Below are 17,612 nucleotides of genomic sequence, written 5' to 3' on the forward strand. Positions count from 1 at the left end.
ACATGGAGTAACAGCCACGTGGCTTATGAAGGGATCCCATACATCATAAGAGCAAAGAAAGCAGAGGCTGAGGGTGGCTGAGTTGGGCCTGCCTGCTGCTGCTTTGGGAATATGGTGAGAGGTGTCCCCGTTGAGTTGTGTGGGATCAGGAGTTGCTAGGCCAGGTGCAGCTAACATTTTTATTATATGCCCCATTCTGAATTAACAAGATTCAGTGGACCTTTATTTTTTCACACTGAGGAACTGTGATAATCAGATCCAGCATGACGTGAAGTCAGTGTCACATACAGTCTATACTGTATGACCTCTTAGCTACATTGAGCACATGAAAAACACTCTGTTCTGAACTGTGTATGGATTGGTTATGGTAGAGCTTCATGGGTTTTGCAGTACTACTACATATACATGTGTTCATTTAGCTGCCACTTTTCTCCAAAGCAACTTACAAAGGGTAATGTTAGCAGAACAATTTAAGGGCAAGTACCTTGCTCAGGGGTACTGCAGCCGGAGCTCAAATCTCAACCTTTGGGTCCAAAGGCGACAGCATTAACCCCTACGCTACCAATTGTCCCATAGAATTTAAAGAATATCCCTAGAAATCGCAAATACCTCCGTTTGACGTTTCAAAGACACAGAAACTAACCTTGGAGGTCAAGGACATCAACGAGAATGGGAGTCAAACCCATGCATGTAAAGCACAGTAGATTAGCACTCCATCACCTTGAACACTCGGCCATGTCGTTATGTTTGTCCAAATGAGGACAACATGTAGAAAAATTATTTAAACACTTTAGAAAACAAAGTTCTTTGAGCTGAGTACATGTATTTTTACACTTTTTTAAGATCGCACGTTGGTACCTTTTCCGAAGGATCACTTTTAAAAACAAACTGCATGTATAACAACCAAGGTGACACACTATATCTGCTGCATTTGAAAAGAATCATTGCTCAAAGCACTTTCTACAGCTTTTCTTTTAGTGTACCAGAAATTTCATTATTCTCCCTCCAAGAAAACCTCTTTTTCAGACAACTGTGTTTTTTCAATCACTTTTTCAGACTGGTAAACATCAATCATAAAGTGAAAGGAGTGGCAGAATGGTCAGGTCACGATGCAAGGAAACTATTCTGTCCTCAATTGAACTTAGAACAAATAAAATTTTTCCACTGCACAGCAATGATTTCTTCAAGGGTTTAAGACACCTTAATACCGCATATAGCACTCCTGTAGTAAAGAGCTAAGTATACCATAGGATTAAACTCCTACATTAACTTCTGCCATCTTAAAGCTGAGTGCTCCATTCATTCAGCTGTGTATCATTTATATAAATATGCACACATTCTGGCTGCCTCTGCTACCCACAGTTTTGCACAGGAAGCAGTGAGCATCATTCCATGATATTCAGGAATGTGAGTGTAAGTCTGGCTGTAACCAGCCTGGAGGTTGAGGGGTGAACTTTGGGTAAGCAGGCTACACTTTAGAAAAGCAGCAACAGTACAAGCTCACCTGCCACTGACATCTCTCAATCAAGAGCTTCATACTTTCAGAAATTAATGCCAAAATACAGATATACTTCTCATAATGGCCATCATTAAAGGTACTGTATGCTTTCATCAAGATAGACATTTTCAAGTATGGAGAATATCAGGTTTAAAACTGTCCAGGTGAATCAGTAAGAGCCTGAATTATTTATAAAGAGTTTTTTTTAGTCATAAAAATGCTCAAAAAGAGGACAGGGGACTTTATCTAGTAATATTAATAACTCTGTAAAAATTTTAATTCTGTAAAGGTAAAGGAAGGACTTGTTGACTGATCATCCCCTGCAATACAACATCTCCAAGACTGAAATCCCGTGTTCCCTTCTTTTCCTTCCCCCTGCCAAGAATTCTCTGTCTCACTGAAGGCCTTGCTCTTCTCATCCTCACCTGTATTCAAAGTCTCAGAATAACATTGACTCCATTCATGGGTGGTCTAGCAGGGGAGAGCCGCTAGTGTAGTGGAGCGAGCTACTGCCTTTGGGTTCAAAGGCTACAAGTTCAATCCTAGCTGTAGTACCCTTGAGCAAGATACTTACCCTAAAACACACTTTCGGAACCGCTTGTCCCATACGGGGTCGCGGGGAACCGGAGCCTACCCGGCAACACAGGGCGTAAGGCCGGAGGGGGAGGGGACACACCCAGGACGGGACGCCAGTCCGTCGCAAGGCACCCCAAGCGGGACTCGAACCCCAGACCCACCGGAGAGCAGGACCCGGGCCAACCCACTGTGCCACCGCATCCCCCTTCCTACCCTAAAACTGATCCAGTAAAATTATCAGGCTGTATAAATGGGTAGGTAACCTTAACATTGTAAGGTGCTTTGAAGAAAAGTGTCAACTAATTGTAATGTGATCCCCACAAATCATAGTGGTAAGCTGCTCCTTAGTGACATATTGGCTGGATTCACAAGTACTTTACATTATGTTCTATACAGCTCTTGGTCCAGGCTATGGTGGTGTTTTTCCGACAATTGCAATGGGCCCCTTGTCTGGTCTTCATGCCTCTGCTATCTAGCCTCAACAGAAGTGACAGACTACTGCAGCACAAGTTGGGTTCAACCAGCTAAAGCATTTCCATGAGTCTTCCCCCTTGTATCTCTCCACTGGCCACCTATAGCAGCCTATACCAAGCGTGTATGGCCTAAAAGACAGTCAAAGGATCATCTCGCCGATACCTGCAGAACGTGCTAAGACACCACACCCCAGAAAGAAGACTAGACCCCTCTGGCTCTGGCTGGCAAAGAGTACAACATCTAAAGGCCATTGGTTTTCAGCCCTGGTCCTGATGAGGTACAATGAAACCCCTCTCTCCCTCAAAGCGGTTGAGTTCCTCAAAGCATTGAAGAAGGATTTCAAACCTTCATAAGCTGAAGCCTTCATAGATAAGCCTTTCATTACCACATTCTTTTCGGGAACTTATTTTCCAGTTCATTTGCTATTTCAGTAGGTAGCAACTGTAATATGTGTAACGTGTGCAGTGACAGTTGTATCAAACAAATAATCATGTGTATGTATCTAAGCCCCCTTTTGTGGGACACATTTGTTTACTCTGAATTGTATGTTGTTTTGGAGAAAAGCAAGTGCTAAATGCATAATGTTCTTAATTCATTGCCTGGCACATATATAGACTCTGGATGCTGCTACACCTGTAGAAGCTGAAGTCTTGTAGTTGAGATCTGAGTCTCAGCACTGACTGTGTATTGTGACATTCCCTCCCATTTGGAATTTGATGGATGAGAGTGTCAAATTTCTCCTGTTGGTTCACCAGAATCTGTTTACTGCACACTCTGTTCTTCTTGCTCTGCTGACCACAGCTTTTGGTTGAAGCATTTGTATTAGCAGCTTGTTACTATGCAGGTGTTTCTATATGCATGTGTTTTGGCTGCGTGACCAGCTGGGCCCCTTTGTTCATCTAAGAGATCTTGGAAAGTGCTGACAGTCCAGTCAAGAAACTTATTTGCTCATTAACAAAATTAAACTCTGTAGGGATGTATTAGTGTCCATCTTCCCTTATGTTACAAGCCCAGTGATGAATGTTCAGCACTGAAAGAAAATATTATAACAATTTGTACTCCTGAACAAATAGTGTAGCTCTAATGCGTCTAATGGACTTGATTGTATTTTTTCTCCAAGCTTAATTTCCCACTAACACAGTCTATCTGTTTTAAATGTCAGTGTCATTTTCCTGTAACCTAATCAAAGAAAAGGTTAGATTCATTCTCAGTGCAGACTAAAACTGGAAGTCAAATAATCCGAATTGGAATTCTGTAGAATAATTGTATTCCAGAAATCCAATTATGAATATATTCATCTGACAAATACCTATATTTTATAAATGCACAAGATTGGAGGGTACGTGGTAAAACTTATACCGTGTTATTTGCTCGTCTTTACCTTGTACAGTGTGTGTATGTGATTACATTTCACCAGTATATCCAATGTTTGCAGAGATCAATCTCAAATCCTTTGTCTCAGACTATAGCAATGTTATGATTTCAGTTTTTTGACCGCAGAAAACACACACACACACACACACACACACACACACACACATACACACACACACACAGAGCAGCTGTATAAAGAAAACAGAACCCAGCAATTAAGCTTCATCATCTTTGACAATTTCATTCAGTTGGATTTCTGGCTGCATTTCACCTGCTCTGCCTTGCAAAGCTGCTTTTTCTAAGCAGTTCAAAAGAGCCCTTTAAGCCGTCACAAGTCTCAGAAAGGTTTGCTTTGCCTCTCTTTTCGACTCCAGCAAAACAAAGCACAATTTTGGGTCAATATCCCTCCTTTGAAAAGGTTACTCTTCATCTTAAATGGCTAAAGCTCTGCAACTGCAAACACATTCATACCATTTCAAGTAAGTCTTTTTGCTGAACCACAGTAACACCTACAGAAATGTCAAATTGGTTTTGGTCTGTTTACACACAAAAAAACAATTCTAAACTCTTCTTGGTTCTGCTCACCAGCAGAAACAATTCAGACTGTTTATAGTTCTGCTAAGCAAGCCCTACAGAAAACATATCCCATTTAACAGAGCGTGACATGCAAGAGACAAAGCGGATGGAGCCACTGAGCATGAAGTAAAACTTTAATTTGGTCCCAGGGTGAAATGGGTGGTCCTGAAATGGTTCCTCCTGTCTATGTGTGTTCTGATCTGGGGATCTTTGAGTGTCTCACATCTCCTTGAGTCCCGCCACCATGTCCTGGCTTCCACCACCACTGCCAGCTTCAGCCCTAACATCACTCCAAACACACTCTTTCTGTGGGCCGAAATGGGATGGACTAGGGACTCTCACTAGGGACACTGGAAGGAATGGCTGAATGGAGGAGGTGGCCACTGATACTAACCCTGGTCCATCCATCTCCTTCCTTCCAGTCTCACTGCTCCAAACTCTTTGTGCCTCTGCTCTCTTGGTCAACGCAGAGGGTTTATTGGATGACCACTCTGTGACAGCAAATACAAAGACCTAGCAGAGTAGCAAACTTGGTGTCCCTCCTTTAACTTCCCCAAACAAGCAACTTTTGTGTCACATTTGATATGATCCTTATTTAAATAGATATACCTGAGAAACTCAAGTGTTGATCTCAGAAAAAGGCATATCTCCATGCCTGTGGACAGAGGGATGTCGTAATGTTTTAGGTGTGGAAAAATACAGCTTTTGCAGGTGGTTGTTTGGTACTAACTTTACGAGTTCAGTTGGTTCATTGTATGTTTCCAGTTCATTTTGTGTGGTGCCTTGAGACAGAGTTAAAGCTTCAGAAACAGCCCTCTGACAAAAACTCAAAAAACCAACTGAGGATATAATCAACCACGATACTCAAAGAAAGCGAACTGACTGCTGTGGTGGACGTCTTCCTCCACAAAGAAAGGGGCTACAGGGCTCATAAAGTGAAACAGCCATTAGTTTTATAAAAAGACTTTCAATAAAGTCCATTAGTCGCTTTTTTGCTGTAGAGAGCAATGCAAAATCCACACTTGATTACTTTGACAGCACAACTGAGTCCAGTTTAATCCATGGCTTAATGTTATTGCATAAAAACAGTATGACTTGCAATCAATATGTAATTAGTAAAGTGACATTTATGTTTAATTCTAGGAATAAATGTAAGGAAGTGTACGCTGTACGCATTAGAACGCCACTCACTAAATTATAATTTCTGAGAATTGACTTGGGTCCTTTGCATAACAACAAAACTTGCCTGATGTCTTAACGTTCATTTTGTGTCCACCTAGCACAACACTTGGAAGCATATGCATGTCATGAAATCCATTTAGAAATTAAATTTTCATCTGCTAATAATAAAACAAATTTTACCAGCCATTATACATACCTCACCACGATACTGTGCTTTGTTTAGGGAAAAATTGCTTATTGGAGTTTAGTTCAAGATGGGCTTTCTGCTTCAGCACAGACAGCTCTTCTGCGTCAGCAAGTGTTTAATTATGAAAAATCACTCGTTCCTAGTACATGAAACAGGAATTGTTTGCTCCCTGCTGGTAAGCTGTTGAAAAATGCCTAAGCTTATGGTTGCAGGTGAGCCTAAAGCAGTTCTGCTGTTAGAGGAGACAAAAATGTACAAACAACCCGTGTTTGTACATCCCTACAATATCCTGCTTCTTTCCACTTTTGGAAACAAACTCCACTGCAATCTTTTGCCTGTTGCAGCATTTGTGTTTGCCAGTGAGAATTGCTGCATAATCGAGGGCAGTGTTAATACCAGTCAGTGAAGTGGGATGGGACTGTCAGCCTGCAGGGAGGGCTTACCTTTGACCTTGCTTGTTGACCCATCTCTCCACCTACATGAGAGGCATGACATGACAGCGAGTGTAGCACCATGGAGCCAAACTCTTGTTCCACCTGGTAATCCTCTAGATCCAAACATTAACTAATCCAGCAGCTACTCAGTGCTTAAAGTGGGCGGAGTGTGACTAAACCAGAGCATGCGGGGAATCATCTCCTTTTGTCCTTGGGGTTTGCCTCCTACATCACTATTGCCAGATAGGCAAGGGCCAAAGCTGGGTTATGTTTCTATTGACATGAAGGTTCTGAGTAGCTGAGTGTACAGATCTTGTATCACCAAGGAGACTGTGCAGATAAGTCATTGGGGCCAAACTGATTTCAAACTGGCTGGTGCAGCTAAGAAGGTCTTCAGCTTTTAGTTAATAATACCAACACTAGAATTTTAAAATTACCATCTCAAGTTATGGGAAACATTTGGGCGAAGAGTTCTCCTTGGACAAACGGGACTCCGTGCATTCAGCTGGCACTACAAATTGTACCTTGATCTGTGCTCGTTGGTGAGAGGGAAGAGCAGTGATTTTGGCAACTGAAATGTGTGCTAAGACATTACAGGCAATATCTCCGTGTTGCTTTCATCCTGAGCCTTTTTGTGTAAAATTCTAAAATAGACAGGGTTGGGAATAGGGATGGAAGGAATGGGGGAACTTTCAAGCCTGTCTGGCACACTCTGGCTGCAGTGCAACCCAGACCAAAAAGGACCATGTGCATGTGCCACCTGCTATGCTCCACTTTGTCCCCACCCGCTAATTCCCACGTGGCATGTGCTCATGCCCTAACTGGCAGCACTTCACACGAAAGACTTTAGTGTTTATAAATCACACTGGGGTAGCGGAGGAAGAGGGGTGAGGTGTAAGGGGCACAGTGAGAGACAGAAGGAGGTGCAGTTAATGTGGGAGCCCTGCTAAATGTTCAGTTCAACCTCCGCAGTCATAAATATGAGACATCCAGGACTAGAGATGGGCAGGGGAGGCTGGGAAAGGCGATTCTGTTAACCCTGTGTGACACCTCTATGCAGAGCCATCAGGTGGGAGGCACCTTGGACTCTACATGAGTCACACACACTCACTGAGATCTGAGATGCGGGTGCATTAGTGCTACCAGGGCTCGAGTGTGTGAGTCAGACAGCTTCCCAAGACTGGAGATGAAAAGCTTATATGACTCGCCACTGAAAGCCTAAAAAAACACTAGCCAGCTTCAGCAACTCAATGAAAATACAATAATTTCTGACTGGATCCAAGCTTGTCCATCAATTTCTTCTATAAAATTATCAGTTATTATTGTATTGCTAAGCTAACATTTCTGAACCAATACACTAGCATTCGCATATATTTGTACAGCTAGAGCAAGAACCAACACAACGATACAACATGCAAACATCATATTATGTCTGTGTTGGTGTCTTTGCCCATCTGTTGGCAATGATGGGTAGAAAACTTGTTTCTGTAAGTGTGGGAATTAAATACAACAAAACAAATGAAACCAGACAAAGCAATCTTGTTTGAAATGTACAAAGTTGTACAGATATTTACCAGTATCTCGAAATATTCAGCAATGAAAGATAAGTCAAATGGAGAATAAGAATAATTCACATTAATAGCAATAATTCAAATTATTAAACTCATTTTTTTCTTTCACAGAAACACCTGAGGAAAGTGAAATAAAGAAATAACATAAGTAAAAAATTAACAGAATTAAAAAAGGAAAATGTTAATAACATGGAGCACTCACATTCTTCAAGGTATGTACATCTTCCTCTTTCCAATTCATTTTACTGGTGTTTTATTTAAAAAAAAAAGTAAATAAAACAGAATGGAGAAGCTGCAAAGACATTCACCACCTTGGCTGTGAGAAAGTATAGCAAAGAGCTCATGTTTTTGAACGCTGGCTGAGCGAGAACAGCCACGGCAGGGCAGCTGTCGGTTCAGCCTTGTTCCACCCGAAACAGCAGAAGGCTTGAGCTTGAACAGGAAACCGCCGCTGACACAAGCAGCAGCGGTGCTCATGCAGCACAGCAAAAAAAAAAAAAAAAAAAGAAAGAAAGACCAGTGGAAACAATGACAAACGCAGTCTTTCAGCTTATTCGCTTTCACCTCACATTTTAGGTTCTATTCCCATCTCTGAAGAAAGACTGTAAAAAAATTGCAGAAACAGTTGTATTACATAAGTATTATTCATTCAGTTTTCACATTCTGTAATTCTACCCAAAAAAGCCAACATCCACACCATAAGCCATACGAACTGGAACGAAAGTATCATGTCCAATAAGAAGCACATGTTGATAACAAGTAAGAAAATGTTAACAATAACCTTTGGTCAAATAATACGCACTAAGGAAAGAAAAAAGCATGATTTGATATATAAATCTAAAGCATGTGATGCAAAAATTAGGAAAATGAAAGAAGCTGATGTTAAAGAAGCTGAGTGGTTTTCGCTTTCTTACAATATGGCCAACATTTCTGCTAAACCCCCAGACTGGGAGCCGCCAGTTATTTTGTTATTCAATTTTCCTCACAGAGGAAAGAAGGAAAGAAAGAAAAAGGTGCTTGATTATTTTTTTCTTTGTCAAAGTCTCTGATTGTCCACTCAAAATAATGCCGGCGCCCTCTACAGGGCCAGGTGTCCCGACTCTGGAAATATAATTGCAGCGTAACAAGAAGGTCCTTTGCTGGAAAGGAATTGGGAATCTGTGGCTTAGCCTCAGCCCTCCCTAGTACTTGTGGGTGGAGGGGGTGTCGTCCTGGGTTCGTTTTAAGGACAGAGAGGGGAGTGGGGATGTGCTATTCAGGTGCCTCCTCTGCATCCTCACGCTCTGGAGGGCAGTTCCGACGGATGATAGGCAAGGGGTGTGCCTCCGTGTTGAAGACCCAATCTTCCAGTGACAGCAAGTCGTCGTCGGAGAACAGCAAGTACAAGTATCTGCAGGGTCAGATAGTAGGCAGGGTGAAGAGATGACAAGAAAGGCACAATAAATCCTGACCTCTTCTTCCTGAGAGGAGGTCATCTATATTCCTCCTGCTGAGCTCATACACTTACCTGTTCCACAGCATAAAATGCTTTTATGCCACAAAATACTACTCTTCAGAAAGTCTCTTGTGGAGCCATTAAAGAGCTTAATCTAGTTCTTGGGTCCTTTTGTCAGCTACTTGGGATAATAGCATTGGCTAAGAAAATAATTTTCTGTAACTGATATAATCGGATCTTAGCACATCGCTATACCAGAGGAAATGATTCAGTGAGAAGTAGTCCACCTGACAATAGTCATTGAAGAACTTTTTTTCCTTTTTTTTTTTTTTAAAATGAGGGCAGCTGAGGGGGTGCGGTGGCGCAGTGGGTTGGACCACAGTCCTGCTCTCTGGTGGGTCTGGGGTTTGAGTCCTGCTTGGGGTGCCTTGTGGCGGACTGGCGTCCTGTCCTGGGTGTGTCCCCTTCCCCCTCCGGCCTTACGCCCTGTGTTACCGGGTTGGCTCCGGTTCCCCGCGACCCCGTATGGGACAAGCGGTTCTGAAAATGTGTGTGTGAGGGCAGCTGAATTGTGGATGTAAAGGGAACAGGACTCTGTGATCAGAGGGCCATTGGAATAAAGGGTTAGAGTGCAACAGTGTAGAGACTAGGAGGAGAAGTGAACTGGCACTATGAGCTAGACTCATTTTACTTCCTCCCTCTCAAAGAAACTCTCAAAGACAATGCTGAGGAATTCCAGCTCCAGAGAAAGGAAAACCAAAATGTTCAGAAAATCCATACTGAGGATTTAGGAGTTTTTGAATTGTAGCAGGGCTGTGTTCTTCTTGGCGCTCTAAAGTCTGACACAGCACCACAGACTGGACGGTTCAAATCACTAAAGAACCTGAGCAGAAGTGGTGTTTGTCTTGTGTGTGTGTGTGAGTGTGTGTGTGTGTGTGTGTGTGTGTGTGTGTGTGTATGTACGGGTGGGGTGGGGTACTCTTAGGAAAAGTCAGAGCCTAAAAATGGATTAAATGATGTCTCTGTCTTTCCCTTTCTTGGAAAATATCTGCAGGCCTTGGTAAGTAAAGAGTTATATCTATGAATTCAAGAACAAACAGACTGTAGCTGAATGCACCTGTAATGTTGCATGCTTAATTTACATCATTGTGTGCAATATTATTTGACAGAAAAAAAAATAGTAGCGAAAAGCTTTCGGGCTTCACTCACTTAAGTGTCTCGGAGAGGAAAAAGCTCTGCTGCATGTTGTCATGACTGACAGTAGTTGCATACACATCCCTGATTCCAGAGAAGCCTGCCTCCACACGGCAGTGGTGCTCCAGGGCCTGTGAGGTGGAGTCACACAGAGATCAAAAAGTCCAAACAGGAAAGATTGAAGAAATGCTGATATTCAGATTAAAAAAAATAAATAAATAATGCCACATGTCCAGCTCTAATCGCAAACCTATCACAGCAATCCATTCTATGCTGCATTTTATTGCATATGAACTGCTATTTGCAGCTAAGTACCGTGGCTCAACATTTTGATTTATTCTGGCCCCAGGACAGGAATCAATCATCTTAACCATTTGCCTGTCACAAATAGGAGACCTTTTTTTAGTTTCATGGCAAACGTCCATTGTGAATGGCAAAGTGGGTCCAGCAAGCCAAGCTGTCAACAGAAGTTTTGACTGTTTATGCAGTGTGACAGTAACTGGGGTTCAAATTTCCATTCACCATAGCTCCTGCCAAAGCTCTATAAATATACAGTAGAATGTAAACACTGAAAGCCGTGCAATGCGATGCACAAGTAGTGTCAGTTTATTGGAAAATAAAGTGTTCTGTCAGTGATCTAATGATGGGCATCACTTACTGCCTTTAATTTACTGTTAGCAAACTTAGTATAACTCGCTGACTATGACTAGTCTTACAGACTATAACTAACAAGGCAATTCATCATGCTGCACATTCATCTACACTGAGTGTTCATTGAAGGTTTCCATTTGTAGAAAACAGGTTTACAAATTCGATGTTACTGACTTGCACCCAAGTACGAATACACCCCCTCATACATTATTATGCTATAACACCAGGCTAGCATACTGCAGTTAACAGTGGATCCTGTACTGGATTTGAAACGGTATGAAAAACCTCACTTGGTACTTTTGCTGCCATGGCTATTAATGGTATTTTGGGTATTTTCCAAAAGCAAATCCCCATTTCTACAGGAATTCAATTAATATCACACCTGCCACCGAGTTCTCCTTGAATGCCAAAGGGTAAAGCCACATTTTAACTTCTGAATAAAATGACTGAACTCCTGCTTGAGTCTCTGCAAATGATTTGTGCTGTGTGTTTTAGCCGTAACTGAAGCATGACCTTTAAACCGGGGCTTGTTTGAGCCATGTTGTCAGGTAGACTATTATGAGATGACAAGTGAAGAGTGAAGACTTGGCAAAGTGAACAGAGACACTTCATCAGACACCAATCCAAAAAGTATCCCCAATTGCATTAACTTATAGAGATGAGAAATATATTGTAACACATTTTCAGTACACATATATTTAAAAATGGTCCAAAAATACATAAAAGCTATATAAGAAGAGATTAAAATAATAAAATAAATAAACACAGGTTAAAAAATAGTGTAACATGTGCACAAATAAATGTTTGTGTCACTTTGAAATACTTAAATCTTATTTTCGATATAAGGAATCACAGCCATGGACAGGACATGCCTACCTCCACTGCCTCCCAACCCCACTGTCGGTACTTGGGGTCATGGGTCAGCCTCCACATATACATGTAGCTCTCGATGACCTCTGGTCGTAAAATGTAGTATCTGTCACTCAGTCTGGTGGCTGTGGCCTCAGCGCCAGCATCAAACCGGAAAGCTTCTGGCCCAAGTTTTGTAGCTAAAGGCACAGGAACAAACAAGTAAAACAGATATTGATCATCACTGTTCGTGGTGTGGGAGAGCAGGTGTTTGACACGCTAATGTCTTGCAGTTAGCTTTATTGAATGTGCTCTTACAAATACAATTTAAGAGATGACAAAATCAGGAGCCATATCTACTTCTCCTTCAGTAACACAGTCTTGTGTCAAGAAATGAAACCTCTTTATTGCACTAGGTTTACATAATGTAATTAAGCTGTAATGGAGAGGTTTATTTCAAGTTTCGATTATAACAGATTCAGCCATTTCTCTTGATTTCTTGACAACACATATGTTCACTCAATGACATACATTTACTTATTTAGCAGACACTTTTCTCCAAAGCGACTTACAATGGATAATATGTAGTGCTCAGCCCGCACACCCTTATCCACCAAGGTGACTTACACTGTCAGACACACTACTTACTCACTCGTCCATACATCAGTTGAGAACACTCTCTGTCTGTGTCACTCACACAAAAAATAGAATAATCCTTAACTTCCTTAAGCGTCTTCCTTTCCTACAGTTAAAGAAAAATCCGTAACTTTAAATCAGGCCTGCACCTTTAAGCTGTGCTTTGCCCCCCTGTAGTTTTGTACTCCAAAAGATACTGTGAGCTGGTGGACAGTCCAACCCAGGGAAGGAGGCAGAAGCATCATGATAGAGAGCTCCAAGAATGTACCTATGCCCTAATCAAATAATGATGGCCAGCTGCTCCCACTAAAGAAAAATAAGTGGGACTGTGAAAGCAGCTGGTCTGAGGACTTGTGGAATGTTGGGGAGTGCCACTAGAAAATGAGGGCTGTGTGTTTTTGTTGGGTTTCTTATTGTTGCTGCCTCAAAGGTGTTTATTTTGGTCTAAATAAAACAGTTTTTGTCCTGCTGGACTGTGCCATAGCTCTGCCCTACAAGTGGCTACAATACCCACAGTTTCTCTCTGTTTACCGACCATCAGGCTCTTGGAAGAGGAAATCTGTGGTGGGCTACATGGGGCAGAAGTGGCAGGCAGTGGCATGCTTTATCCGTGCAATGCTGTTAAATACCACAATCTAAGGGCAGTGGGTGAGCAATCACTCCTCACCGAGTCTACATCCATTTTTAATTAACAACTCTTCCGAACACGCTGAGCGCATTGTTGCTCTTATCATCCACTGGAAAGACAGAAAAATGTCCAATGGAGAACCAAAGGCTTTGCTGTGAAGTCCCACAAACTTTGGAGTTAAATGTTAGTGTGAGGAACAAATTTTAACAGGAAAAAATCTCCCCAGTCCTTGGAGCTTTAGCACATACCTGGAGCATCTAAAGGTTTATACATGTTTTGGGTTTGAGACAGTAAACATCAAAAAATTGTTTCAAACATCAGTTGCTGTCCCTCTCTTTTCCACAATTCCCCTTAAAAAACCTGAGCAAAGACACTGGATCACCACTAAATCCCTTCTCTGAAAATTCTCAACCAAGTTAAGTGTGTGAATGTGTTTCAATTTGCATACTGTGCAGTCAGTCATCCAAGTGAAAAGTTTACAAGGGTCCTTGGAGTGGGGGGAACAGTGAAGTCCCTTGGGAGTGGAAATCTGACCAAGGAGCTTTTATTTCGATTGCAGGAAACCAGAAATTTCCATGACCTCCTGGTCACTTTCAAGCATAACCTGTGGCCATTTAGCTTTGTGTTCCAGCGCTGCAGCTTCATTTCACACCATGAGGTTGGCAGAACCGCTAGACGTTTGAAGTTTCCCTTTGAAGTGAGGAGAAAGGAGCTCAGATAGTACTGTACATTTTGTCTGTTTTTCTGGTTTGTTTCTATCAGCTCCTCATCATCACCTCCCCATGCCTCAAAACAAAGGCATCTATGTATTGCCATGTTGCTCACCTGTTCCACTGTGGTCATCAAACCATCTCTTTACCTTTCCCCAGAAAACGCTAACCCTTTCTTCAAATGATCCAACTAATATCAAATATTCTCGACTCAAATCTGCTTTACTCCTTTCCTTCATTTACCCCTGAGCGTTTTGGAATGTAGCACCCATTAATGAGAATCAAAACCACCATGGGTTTTAAAAAAGTCAAGCTGCCACTGGTTGAAGATCAAAGGTATTCTAAGCGCACGAAGAAACCTGTTATATGATATCACCAAAAAAACTGAAATAAATAGTGGATGAACACCACCACTTCTGCGGAAAATGAAAGCAGCTTGGCTGATTATTCTTAAGTGTTCGAAGAACACAGCGATGTAGCGCAGTAAGATCAAACAGCCAGCCACCCCCAACACCCACCCCCAGAGCTGATGCTTTACTCCATTTTTCCACAGTTCAGCTTCATGTCCAGGTCTGAGCAACTTCCAAGTTTTGATGATGGATACCTAGGCTGCATGTCCAGTTTTGGCACCACACTTGCTTATAGCAACAGCAGCACTAAACAGAAAAATGCTTTTAATGTCACTACACCTATATGGGAAAGTAAATGGTCTGGGGCTGGGCACAGCATTGTGAGAAAGGACATGAACTTGTAACGTGAAAGCCGCTGGTTCATATTCCAAGAGGGATTATACTGTAGTACCCTTATGAAAGGTGTTTTATCAAAGAGGACTGTTTCAGTAAGACATGAAGCTGTACAAATAACTAAAAATTTTAAGTTGCTCTGGATGAAACTATAAGGTAAGCAACTAAATAACAATAATAGCTTTAACACTCTGATATGTGTGAACATGTTAGTTAATCTGAAGTTAAAAGAAGAACAAAATGAAACTTCATGAGTGATTTGATTGCAAGCATATGAAATTAATGCAGAAAATATGCAGTTTTTATCAACTTCTGCCAGGAAAACATTTATACTTTAGATTTATACATAGACATATGCAACAACCAGCAACAAAACCAGTGTCGACCATCATAAGACATCCCTCACCCTTACCTGAGCGACTGTATGACTCATGGCAGGTGTGGGTGATTTCAGCTGCCAGGTCCAGGTAGTGCTGCCTCTTGGTCAGCTCACCATCATCTGCACCAATGCCCACCATCCCCCCGGAGAAGCAGGCCAGGTGGCCCATCTTGTGGTCGAGGATGCCACCCCTCCATTCTGCAATGTAGGTAAGTCCCCCAGGTGACTTCTGGACCAGGTTGGCCTCAATGGCCTGAGGAACAAAAATCAGAAAGTGCGCTGCTGAGGAGTCAGTGGGAAGGAAGTCAGAATGGCCTGCTGGGAAGTCTACAGGGAAATCTTCAACAACGCATAGTGTTTTCTTGTGTTTTGATATGTGCTCTATTGATACACACAGTACATGTGGCACCGTGAACAAACCGATCAATACACATGTTAAGTGGCTAAAGTGCCAAATACAAGAAAATGCAGGAATCCATTTGTTTGTAAAGTCATTTCACTTTTCTAATATAAAAGCTTTCTGTGTTCCAGATTCAGAATAAGGCTCAATGAGATTCTATGTCACCACGGAAGAAAATTTTTGTCATTGTGTCGAAACCTTTTTCAAGATGGGAGCAGAGTGAATCTCAGGATCCAGAAGCCCTTGTGACTCGTTGCTAACCCACAAGTCCCCCCTTAGCTCTAACTGGCACTGGTAGGAATTCCCTGCACACCCTGATCTCTGACCCAGCAATAAGCCAACCCCTTATGCAATGTTCCATAACCAGCTTCTCACAGCATGTCTGTGTCTAACAAAAAACTAAGATGTACACAAGGGCAGCTTGAGCAGCATTCCAGCAACCACACCGTACCTTTACAAACTAGCTGTGCGACAGAAGCTTTCCAGAGAACCAAAGTAAGCCCTGCAAGCTTTTTAACAAAGAAAAATGAATCCCCCTTTATTATTAATTCATTTTATTATACGACCATTACATTTCTCAAGGGCTGAAGCATGCAAGTCTAATTAAAACCTGTTTGCGCTAATTATAGTGTGAAATAATTGAAAATAATGTGTTATCTAATACAGTATCTTCATTACAATTCAGTTTTGCACAAGGGGTGGAAATGTTGTGCATAACAGACTGATGCTTTGGGGGTAATTATTTCTAGTATGAATGCAAAACTGATGATTTCCTTCCACAATATTCTGCACTTCCTACAAAAACTGTTTCAACCTGCCAACAACAGGCAGATAAATAGCAGCCTAGCAATCGAGGGACTCTTCCCTGTGATGTGCAAGGAGGAACCTCCTATGTCTGTCCTCTCGTCAGGACTCCACTGATGGTAATGTTTTACCATCAGCCCATTCAAGCAGAACACACCAAGAACACACAACACCCTTCCTCCCTAGCCCTCTGATTTCAGGTGACATGCAGCCCTCCAAGACCACACCCTCTGATGAGCCAGCTCTCAGGCCTTTAAGACTATTTAAGTCTGTTTTTATTTATGTTCAAATCCCATTCCATTTTGAATGCTCCAAGACAGCTGTGGAAATATAATTAACTGACAGGCTGCAAAGGTTGATGAAGATCATGAAGGCTGCAGGGGTTTATCTGGGACTGCTATGAGCCTAATGTGGCTTAGCCCCTAAAGGAGGTAAGGCCATGGGTGTAACAGTGTGGCCCATCAACAGGGCACCATACAAATGAGAAGTAGTGTGAATGTATGTGCTCACTTCCGAGTATCTGTATGTTTTGTTTGAGCCATATCATCTGAACTTGATGTTGGTTGTCTCCTCATTATCCATATTTCTCTTGTTTCATTTCCCCTAACCCCAAAAGGCATCCCTAGCCCCAGTCTGAGGACCACAGTAGGTCATCCTTTGCTTTGAGTGACCTCAGGAACCCCCACAGGACACTCACATCCATAGCACTGTAGTACATCTTCTTGGCCTCTTCATCTGTCTTGTCTGACATCAAATACGATTTGATCAGATATTCGTAGAAGCTGTCACCCAGGCCCCCGATGGACACGTGATCTGGAGGAGGAGGAGGAGGAGGAGGAGGAGGAGGAGGAGGAGGAGACATCACTCAGTGGCTCCCCAGGGATTCATCCCCACAAACCTGCTCAGACCTGGGGTCATCACGTTTCATCCACATTTTGTGTGACAGCACAGACACAAACTGACTGCTTTCCACTGTTCTGTCAGATTTTAGAAATGAGTACAAAATAAATACCATGGTGTGGGTTTACAGAGGAGATTGGGGGTTCTTACAATTTATTTCCAAAGGATTTAGATAACAAAAAAGCTAAATCTTGAAAGCTGAATCTGCAACTGAGATGCAACTGACTAAAAATCAGCCCTGATCTAAACACAGTTCCTGGACTCAGCATGTGTCAAACATAACAGGCCAGAGTCAGTTAATGTGTCCCAAGAATGTGACTGCTGAGGTACCCTTAAATCAACTTCCAGAGTTGTGAGGATATATATAAATCTGTGAACAGCTTTAGATAATATCAGCTAAGAAACATAATA

The 17,612-nt window shown here is 42.1% G+C and overlaps 1 protein-coding gene across 2 annotated transcripts in view; it reads right to left on the reverse strand.

Moving 5' to 3' along the window:
- Nucleotides 1–7,888: 7,888 nt before the first annotated feature.
- Nucleotides 7,889–17,612, reverse strand: part of LOC108919178 (mannosyl-oligosaccharide 1,2-alpha-mannosidase IC) — a 147,418-nt gene continuing 137,694 nt past the window's right edge. For both annotated transcript variants that reach the window (XM_029259829.1, XM_018726971.2), the window contains exons 8-12: nt 16,999–17,114; nt 15,131–15,350; nt 12,029–12,201; nt 10,517–10,632; nt 7,889–9,262 (exon numbers count right to left, since the gene is read on the reverse strand). In XM_029259829.1, the coding sequence (XP_029115662.1) occupies nt 9,124–9,262; nt 10,517–10,632; nt 12,029–12,201; nt 15,131–15,350; nt 16,999–17,114 (764 nt within the window). In that variant the 3' untranslated portion in view covers nt 7,889–9,123. The remainder of the gene's footprint in view (nt 9,263–10,516; nt 10,633–12,028; nt 12,202–15,130; nt 15,351–16,998; nt 17,115–17,612) is intronic.

This window comes from Scleropages formosus, chromosome 18 (assembly GCF_900964775.1).
Source record: "Scleropages formosus chromosome 18, fSclFor1.1, whole genome shotgun sequence".
Classification (NCBI taxonomy): domain Eukaryota; kingdom Metazoa; phylum Chordata; class Actinopteri; order Osteoglossiformes; family Osteoglossidae; genus Scleropages; species Scleropages formosus.